The 10,403-nt window shown below is 34.5% G+C and overlaps 2 protein-coding genes across 4 annotated transcripts in view; one reads left to right on the forward strand and one right to left on the reverse strand.

Annotated features, from left to right (window-relative positions):
• Positions 1-1,427: 1,427 nt before the first annotated feature.
• Positions 1,428-10,403, reverse strand: part of LOC108742465 (integumentary mucin C.1-like) — a 37,165-nt gene continuing 28,189 nt past the window's right edge. Inside the window, exons 3-5 of one of the 3 annotated variants that reach the window (XM_018477693.2) lie at positions 2,744-2,806; positions 2,463-2,677; positions 1,428-1,680 (exon numbers count right to left, since the gene is read on the reverse strand). In XM_018477693.2, the coding sequence (XP_018333195.2) occupies positions 1,490-1,680; positions 2,463-2,677; positions 2,744-2,806 (469 nt within the window). In that variant the 3' untranslated portion in view covers positions 1,428-1,489. Of the gene's footprint in view, positions 1,681-2,462; positions 2,807-10,403 lie in introns of all 3 variants that reach the window. The other 2 variants (XM_025975795.1, XM_025975794.1) reach the window with 2 other exon arrangements.
• Positions 2,813-10,403, forward strand: part of LOC112904803 — a 48,401-nt gene continuing 40,810 nt past the window's right edge. The window contains exon 1 of the mRNA XM_025975790.1: positions 2,813-3,669. The gene's annotated coding sequence lies outside the window, so the exon portion shown is untranslated. The remainder of the gene's footprint in view (positions 3,670-10,403) is intronic.

A 10,403-nucleotide genomic window follows, 5' to 3' on the forward strand; every position in this document is an offset into this window, starting at 1 on the left:
ATCGCAAACAAGGTAGCCAAGAAACTTGACGTCCGAATGAGAACACGAGAACGAATTGGAGCGTGATCTCGTTCGGTAACGTTGATTTTTATGGCAGCTAACTCTCGCAGGGCTGTTGTCAATTTTCTAAAAAATCTAACCTGCTGTTTACGGTACTACTAGCCGTGTAGTTTCTGTACTACGAGATACACTCTTCTCAGTAGCTATAGTTTGCAAATGTTAGTTCACTTAGCCGTAAAATTGTTAATTGCACTGTTATCGTCGAGTAACCATCGACATGTACTAATGGACGTGCTTTAGCCGTATGTCGTTGTAATAATTTCTTGGCTCGAAAAGAGTGAAGGAAATGGCGTATGGTTTCGGACCAGTGCTATTTCTTTCATTACACGCGATTGGCTTCTCCGAAGTACGGGCGCAGGGCGTCCTAACAACGGCACTGTCGTGAGAGAGAGAATTCTGACCCTAAGGTACGTCCATCAGTATACGTCGAAGCGAGTAACGGTGTATGGACCATCCGAAGCTTGTTGTAAGTTCGGGCAGCTCCTCTAAAGGCCGTCGTGTGTTGCTCGCTAATACGAGTGGCGAAGTTCTTCAGAGGTCCTTCCATCTCCGATGCTGGATGCAGTCTGAAAACAAACACTATGTGGGGTCATATAATGAGCAAAGGAAAGAGAACATGAAGTGATGTCCGCGAGGGAGAATAAATGACGTCAACGAAGTGGGCATGAGATCGGGAGAAAGAGGTGATCGGTAAGTATGTGAATCAAGTCCTACCGGATCACAACAGAAGAGTTAGTCAGGACCACGCACTAGTCATGGTACAGGAACCGTATGTTCAATCCGGCGTCTAGAAGAATATTCTTCATACATTGGTCGACAATACCAGATACGTGATGCAAGCCTACAACTTTAAAAGAACAAAGAACTACTCTAAAGTAGCTGTAAATATAAATATCTAACCTAACAAATAAAAAACAATACATGAGTACAAAAATACACATGAAAAACCACACAGATGCTGTTAAGACGCAGCTAATTAAATGCGGCATTGCAATGTCGTATTACCCTGTGTGATCTCACCAGGGCCGGACTGACCCTTGTCTGTACTTTTAAAAACGTTTTATTCGGACCACCAAACATTTACTTGATTTCCTTGTTTTATGCTGCCCTACCGCCTTTAGCAAGCTAGCTACTTACTTCCGCATGCAGAAACACACGAAAAAGAATAGTAGTCATTATTTAAACTACGGTAACTCATAAAACTTAACGAATTTTGTTAAATAAAGCAGAAACGTGTAAATATTACAAGGCCTACAATAATTTTCTTTTACTACACAGTGGCTTCCTTAGGAAGAAATATAATTCATCCAAAAATATGCTGTAACTTTTGCATGTTTGGGTTATATTTCATGAAGAAGTTACAAGAATTAAATGCTTCATCGATTCATTATTATATTAGACTTTTCTACATTATTTGAAGTAATAGAATTTAGTTAGCACAGCTTCCCGTGGTTGAAACACACTGCTGCTGTGACGAACTATAAGCTAAACCAGATCCACAGGTTCTTAATCTATATTCGTACCACCACCAGACGGAAATGCATTCGTAGTATTGGTTACAAGTAGGACCGGGATATCTTGTACCAGCTGAGGTGCATGTTGGTGGTGTACCACTTGGACCTTTGGAAATAAAAGTTTTAATATGAAAACTATATATTATAATCCGTTTAAATGAATAGATTAGACCTATGATCAATGATTCACACTGCATTACTACCGGAAAAGGATAAAACGCCTTAAATATCTCGTAAAATACATATTTTTAAACAAGTTGTACGACATGCTTAGTCCAATTGTGATTTTGACTTTAGCCTTAAGTAAAGGTCAAAATTTCGAAATAAACTTAAACAATGCATTAAGTTACTTAGTTAAAATAACCAGATTTCAGTAAGTTATTCAATCGTAAGTTATACTTTTGTCCAAATCATATTCTTTTCAAATGCTGGTTTTCTACACCAATTCTATGCTCAAAACATGGATCCCTAATATACTTATGAGATTGTCATTCAAAATATTTAAGTTGATCTTGAAACGTTGAACATGAGCCAGTCAAAGTCAAGGCCACATAGGGCTCCCCGGTAAGTTTCGTATAACTTTATCCCTTTTTGCTCGACTACAGCACAGTTCTGTATCCTGAACAATTGTTTTATTATAAATATTGTAATGTAGATTGTTTATGACGGTTACACATTAATATCGTTGTAATTCAATTCAAATTCCATACTAAAGGGGACATTAGAGTGTCCCGGTTAAAATGGGTTAACATATATATTGATAAAATTTCTTGCTGTCATGTAGATAATAAAGTAATGTGCGATAAGAAAGTAAAAACATACCAAGTATGTAAAGTTGTAATAAATAAGAACAAATGATTTATTACATAAAGAAAAATCAAAACTTACCGGTTGTTGTTGTTAACACTGTTGTAGTAGCAGGTGCTGAGGTAGAAGTGATGACTGAGGTTGTAGTAGTTTGTTCTGTAGTTGTAACTGCTGGAGCTGGAGTTGTTGTTCTAATTGTTGTAACTGGAACTGTAGTGGTTATTGGAGATGTAGTAGTTGCAGCTGGAGTTGTTGTTCTAATTGTTGTAACTGGAACTGTAGTGGTTATTGGAGATGTAGTAGTTGCAGCTGGAGTTGTTGTTCTAATTGTTGTAACTGGAACTGTAGTGGTTATTGGAGATGTAGTACTTGCAGAAGTAGTAGTTACTGTACTGGTTGTCGTTGTGGATGAATCTAGTACACAACTGAAAAAAAGTTGTGATTATCAGGAGCCACATTGGTAATGTGTGAATATATATTGATAAAAGCAAATAAGAACGCTGTTTGATAATAATTCCCAAGCAGAGGTATTGAAGAAACTCCAATCTGTCGTAAATCTACCTAACCAAGCAATGACGTCACCAATGCATATACATCTCCAAAGAGCCTGTCGTATTATTGCCTCTTTTATATATTATAGGCCACCACATATTGTTTTTCAATGTTTGAAAACTACGAAAAAATATCTCTCTGAGTAGTAACTACTAGAAAAAAAAAACTGCACTCTATTCTACTGGCCCAATCAGTCATGAAATTCATTTAACATTTAGCATTACGAGTTAGGAATTATGTAAACACACCGGTTAATTTGATAAATTTATCATATTTACCAAATTTAGTGGTGATGATGCTCAATTACCGATCATTATATATAATCACCAGTTATCACTTATACCATGACATACATACATGTATCGACAGACCGCTCCGTTGCTGTTGCGGAGTTGGGCACGATGGTCAAGCACAACCAGAGACATGTACGTGAACTAAACTACATCTAGGCGTAACCTTTTCAAGCCAATACGGTAGATAACAATTATACCGTTCGGGGTAACAAGAACATTATAGTAACATGAGAAACCAAAGTTTACTTGCAATCTTGGGCATCATAGTGGTAGAATGGTAGTTGTGTTTGAGGTGCTAAGTGGTGTATCAGTGTTAATAAAGTAAAGTTATTAAACGTGATTACTATTTCTTATGATAAACAATAATTATGAAATGGTTAAATTTGTTGCTCGTATATTTGTGAAAAACAATATATTAAAAATTCTTCGGTACCATTTTATACGTAAGCATTCAATTAATAAATTTAACATTTTGTTTTATAAAAACCTGTTAGGGTAGAATAAGGCGGTCGGGCACAACCTTATCCCTCACAAATATGTAGTAGTGTAATGTAATTGTTAATTTTCCAGAACATTTACCGCTTTAACCGCGGGCGACGCGGAAATCGCGTTATCCGCATATTGTTAAATTTGGCGGGCCACACTATTACCGCGTCGCATCTATTTTTGAAGAGTTTGTACGTCGGGAAACGCTTCTTTCCCGTCATACATATTTCTTGTTGGGGCTTAAATAAGTGAAGGTATTGTAGTAAAAATTTAGACGAATCACAATAGTCAGGCTGGATAATTGTATCAGTAGTGCATGTGCAAGTTTCTGCATGTTCAGAATATACGTACATAAATACAAGAGCGCAATGTTTTATCCACAATTATTCTTCAATATTATTTGAACTATATTAGGAAATTATGAATATGTCGAAACGTGCAATTTGTTATGATAGTGAAAGTGCTGAGGACGAACTCCTGTTGTAATCTTGCAGTAAAAATATTGAAAAAACATACAGTGATTGCGAAACGAGTGATCAAAGCGTGAATTCAGGATCAAGTGATTGTAATAGTTAGGATGAAACTTTTAGTGACAGCAGTAAAGAATCTGATGCAGAAGAGGAAGGTTTTTCAAGTGCGCGCATTTGAAATGAAATTGATCAAAATAATGTTCTTCCTGCTCCGCCACATTTTCTTTTTACATCAACACCTGGAGTAAACATTAACCTAAACGAAAATGCAAAACCACTTGCCTATTTCGAAATATTCATAGATGATGAGCTAATTGGTATTTTGGTAACTGAAAGAAATAAATACGCCAACCAGGAAATAGCGCAACAAACAACATCCAAAAATTCTAAATCAAAGAAATGGGTGAATGTAGATACTCCAGAAATGCGAGTATTTATAGGCGTATTGTTATTACAAAGTATAGTTCATTTACCTGAACAAGAATGGTACTGGTCAAAAAGAGAATCAATTCGTGTTCCTATTTTTGCAGAAGTTATGTCCCGAGACAGATTTAGACTTATTATGAAATACTGGCATTTTTCCGATAATTCGACTTTCAACCCAGAATCACATCCCTGTCCAAAATTACGTAAATTATATAAAGTTGTAGAATACTTGCGCTTGAAATTCATGGCAGTATTGGTTCCCAAACAAAATATTACTGTGGACGAAAGTTTGACGTTGTTCAAGGGAAGACTTGGCTGGAAGCAATTAATACATTCCTATGAAAAGATCTCGATTTGGTATAAAGTCATACGTTTTATGTGAATCAGAATCAGGTTATATTTGGAATTTTCTATTGTATGTTGGTAAAAATACGTTGTATACGCAAAAATATGAAAATTACCCTGTATCAACCAAAACTGTTTTATATCTAATGGATTCATTACTAGACAAAGGGTATTGTGTTACTGTTGATAATTTTTACACGTCTCCTCAACTTTCTGATTTTCTTCTAACACATAAGACAGATACTTACGGTACACTCAGATCAATCAGGAAGGATTTGCCAACAGGTTTTGCAAGCATAAAATTAAAAAAAGGGGAAATAAAAGCTTACCAAAGAGGAAAAGTGACCGTGTTGAAGTGGCAAGATAAAAAAATAGTTTGTGCTTTGAGTACAGTGCATAACTCGTCATCGTGCACTCTCAAACTTACAAACGGTCAAGAAGTGGTAAAAGCCTCAGCTAATAATTGATTATAATCAAGAAGGAACCTCGAAGAAGGTGTGTAGTGTGCTGCACAAGAAAAGGTAAATATGGTAAAAAAATAAGAAAAGAAAAGAAACCAGAACTTGGTGCGAAGAATGCAACGTAGGACTATGTATGGAACCGTGCTTCAAAATTTATCATACTCAAACAATTTTTTAGAAATTAACGCGATAATCACGTTTCCCCCATATTGTGTAGATTATCTTAATAATTTTTTTTTGCTTTTTTTTTCATATTTATCTTTTATTTTTCATATATCCCCTATGATTTTTATTTCTAATGTAATAAATGCATAAAATGTTCCCGCGGTTTTTGAGAAAAAAAAGAAAAAAGCACCCGCGGTTGGAGGTTAAACGACGTAAAACATCAGTTCTTATGTAGATCCTTAAACATTCTGATAAATTGTTAGTCAGAGAGCTAAAGCGTAAAAAACGCATGTCGTCCCAGCCTTTTGCCGCCTAATCCATCAACTTTTTAAGTCATTTAGAGTATTTTTTCTTAAATGATATATAATATATTAGAAGTAACCGGAGTTAAGAGGAGTAGAAGTAGAGTTACATTAGGTTACTGTTCGCAAATAGCTAAGGATATGGAATGTTCTAGTTTTAGGGAAATGCGAAAATTAGCTCAGGATAGGAAAGAGTGGAGGTGCGTGTCCAACCACTGTTAGGACTGATGACATTATGATGATGATAATATATAACCGGGATTTGGGCTCATTTTGAGATAAGCGAAGGGAGAAAAATCGAAAAAAGAAAAATGTCGGTCTAATCGTTTGGATTTGACGGTATCATTTACTTAAAATACTCCACATTCCGGGAGAAAGAATGGCAGAAAATATTCATAGGCTATTTTTCCGTAAGTGAATAAAAAAAAAGTGAACCCTAACCCGATCTAAAAAATGTAATATTTTCTTATCGATGTGAGTATCGACAGAAAAATAGTAGCAAAAGTTTTGGACGGGCCATTATTTAGTAATTTGGCGTCGAAAATTGGACCGAAAATGCCAAACTACAAAAAAAATTAAAAGAAAAAATGGAAGAAGTGGAAGAGGAATTACAGAAGAAGAGAGATAAGAAAATGAAAAAAAAACTGAAATGGCTAATGGAAAATTCAGAGAGAAGGAAAAAGAATGTAATAATTAGCGGAACGGACATACAGGATAAAAAAAAACTTAAAGAAATGGATGGAGGAAAAGCTAGAAAGAAAACTAATAGTACGAAAATTCTGCCTCTTGAAAAATGTAGAAAATACCCAAGGAGTACAGCTGGAAAGCATAGAGCAAAAAAAAAGACAATGTTATGTTGTCTGGAACGTAAGGGGCATAAATGGTTTAGACGAAGAGGATAAGTATGAATTAAGGAAAAACGACATATTAAAAGTGACCGAGACCTTGATAAAAAAAGATGTTCAAATGTTCAACTAGAGCGACAGCTAAAACATATGAAATGACGAAAATAAACGCCAAGAGAGAAAAGAAAAACGGAAGATTCAAAAGAGGTATGGTCACAGTGTTCAGAAAAAACTTGCTAGATAAAGGAATCACCAACCAAAAAAATAAACGATGAGTTAATGAGAATCGACTTGAAGGCAAGAAGTGAAAAAATAATAATTGTGAGTGTATACATGGGAGAAAATTTTGAAAGGATGGCAAAAATCATATAGGAAAATAAAGGAAACCCGATAATAATAGGAGGAGACTTAACGCTAGAACAGCTCGAAAAGGAGGCAAAATAGAAGATGAAACAGAAATAGAAATTCAGACGACAAAACTCTAAATGAAGATGGGATAAAACTAATAAACTGGATGGAAGAGCTAGATCTATACATAATAAATGGAAATTTCACAGGAAATGAAAACGCATGTATGACATATGCTGGAGCAGCGGGAAAATTGGTGGTTCTTAAAATTCTTCCCAATTTGAATACGAATCTTCATTTTCCATTCTTAATAACAATAATATGCACTAATTGACCCTAAGAATCAATAAATTAAATTACTAAACTGTTCGTATGGGTATTGAAATGTCAACAATTAACCTGTATTTTATGTTTTATAATTCTGTTAAAAATTTCAGAACCATCTTCGTAAAAAATTAAACGATTTTAGCTGCTTTCACAAAAAACAGTAAATAATTTGAAAATTAAATGATATGGATATAGGGAACCCCGTACCATTCGAAAGAGAATAAAATGCTGCATAAATCTATGGAAATATGTACAGGGTATTCCATTTGAAAAAATGGATTTAAAGTTGTTTGAAGTTAATCAAATGCGCGATTAAACATTTAACACCCTGTATGTAATTAATCCATTTTGAAAGTATGGAAGGGAAGCTTGATCATTGCAAGAACACTTATATCATCATAAACTCGTATTTGAAAAATTAATAGTATCAAACTACAACCTGATAAATGTGAATTTTTGCGCAAAAAGGTACATTTTTTAGGGCATGTTGTCACTACCGAAAGAGTTTCACCAAATCCCGATAAACTGAAAGCCATTAAAAANAAGATGCAAGTAATCTTACAAGTACACCTGAAAGATGCTTCATCGTAAATGATATAAGAACATATTTTTCTACAATTGCTTATATATTTATACGTGATAATCTTACCCAGAAATTATTTTGTTTGTTCCTGTGTGATGTATACGATACAAAAAAATTACAATTATGCAAATAAACTTAAAAACATAATGTTATCACGTAATTATCGTTTTATAAATGAGATAGTGACGTTGACATTTTTATTGTAGGTATTAAGTTTTGGTTCCCACGAGTGTTTGGCAATAATTTAGTCAAATGTAGGTAAGTAATCGTTAATTAAACAAAGATAACAAATTATAGTTTCAGAAGCTTTATTATTGACACTATAGTATTGTTTCACCACTATGTGACATCATTAGATGTGATTATTTGACAACAATACGCCCAGCATAGAAGTACTGATATAATGTAGAGAAGGTAGGGGTAGTAAAACCTTTATTTTCTAATAGATTTAATTCTAAGACTGATATTTGCTGCTAACTTAAGTATGTCAAATGTTTCCGGACGGCGACATGTTACCAATGCTTGCCTTAGTAAATCGCGATTCAGGTCTGACAATTTCGATGAATTACTGACTAAAAACTGAATTCGTTCTTACTATTTTAATTTACGTGCCTTACTCATGCATATGGATATTATGCGTCGTTGATTCAATTGGACAAGTACATACCTTAAAAAGGCTCTTGTCTATCATCAGAAAAATTTCAGTTATCAGAAAATACTAGTAGGTGACAACATATCTCCATAACTCCATCTTTTTTAGTTGTTAAACCTCAACTTCTTCATTGGAATGGTTATTCAACATAACATTTATTTTATATGTTTCCCTTATAATTTGTTCCCACAATATTAATTAATTTACATATTCTATTCAGCAAATTTAAATCTATATATGTTTGTATATCTTTATATTACTTTATAAGAAAAGCAATAGGAAGATATGAAGAATTACAAAGGAATTACATTAATGGATAGTAAGAAATAGGGTGGATGATCAAATAAATGTGAATAAGGTATTCGACGAAGAAGGGGAATAGGGTACAACAGGTGCAATGTTCATATCGGCAAATGTAATTCACGTTGGACCCCCTGTATAATCGTAACATGATGTTAGTTAGGTATACTAGAACGGTTGCCAGATACTCCAGCTTTTGGGGTGGTGCTGCGGAAACCACAAGGGAAATACTACGTCATTCAGCAACTACAGGCGCTCAGCGCACGTATTCAGTGATGCCAGATGCACGGATTTTTCCGTTCTGCACGGTTTTCACGCGTTCATAAAAAAGTACACGGATTTTTAAACGGATTTCCCAGGATTTCGCTAATTTCATGGATTTTCTACGGATTGTATTTACCAAAAGAGGTGCATTTCTTGAAATATGTATAGCTTTCTCTTTTTAGCTTAGAGATGTAGACAGTGGCAAACATATACTTCTTGCGGTTCATGTGTAAATATGCCTTGGAAAATGGCAAGCGACAGTGATTCTGCTACCACACCACCACCCAAAAAGTAAGTAAACAAGCCGAGCTTTATTTCGGCAGTTTTCTAATGAATTTGATTTTGAAAGATATAATATATATGAAACTGTTGCCAATTCAATGCGCAGTATCAACATATTTTTCTAGGTCAAGAATTTTAGGTTTAGTACATTAGTGATTGTTAGAATAAAAAATGTAATCTTTCTAGATTATGCATACAGAAATAAATGAAAATTATAAAAAACTAAGAAGAAAATTATATTGGCCAAAAATGAAAGATACTATAAGTAATGTAGTAAATAAATCTGAAATTTGCCTAACATTAAAAGAAGAATGTCACCCATATAGGCCACCGTTTCAAGGACCTTTACTTGTTGAGGAACCCTTCGAAATTGTTCACATGAATGTATATACATTTGGACAAACGAAATTCTTGACATTTTTGGATCTATTTAGTAAACATGCACTTGCATACCAGTTAGAAACAACTAATCCATTGGAAATACTTAGAAATTAATGCATTATAACTTACCCAAACGAACTGTAACAAACAATGGAAAAGAATTTGACAACATACTTTTCAATGAATACCTAAAAGCTTTTAATGTAGATATTCATCTACCCACGCCTCAGCCTTAATTCGAATGCACCCGTAGAGGGTGAACTCTAGCAGAAAAATTACGAATTTTACCAGAAAATGATCCAGAGAGCATAGGTATACTGCAGTATATATGTACTAGGGTCAATTGAAAAGTCCCCGGCCTGACACATAGATGGCGGCACCAGAACTAAATCCATATGATTTTCAGTTAGTCCTAACCTTCAAAAGACACGTCTATAAATTTGACGGCTGTCGGATCATTAGTTTGTGAATTATAGCATTTTTAGTGAAGCAACTTTTGTTATTGTGAAAAAAATGGATAAAAAGGAATTTCGCGTGTTG

This window comes from Agrilus planipennis, unplaced genomic scaffold (genome assembly GCF_000699045.2).
Source record: "Agrilus planipennis isolate EAB-ADULT unplaced genomic scaffold, Apla_2.0 scaffold312, whole genome shotgun sequence".
NCBI lineage: Eukaryota > Metazoa > Arthropoda > Insecta > Coleoptera > Buprestidae > Agrilus > Agrilus planipennis.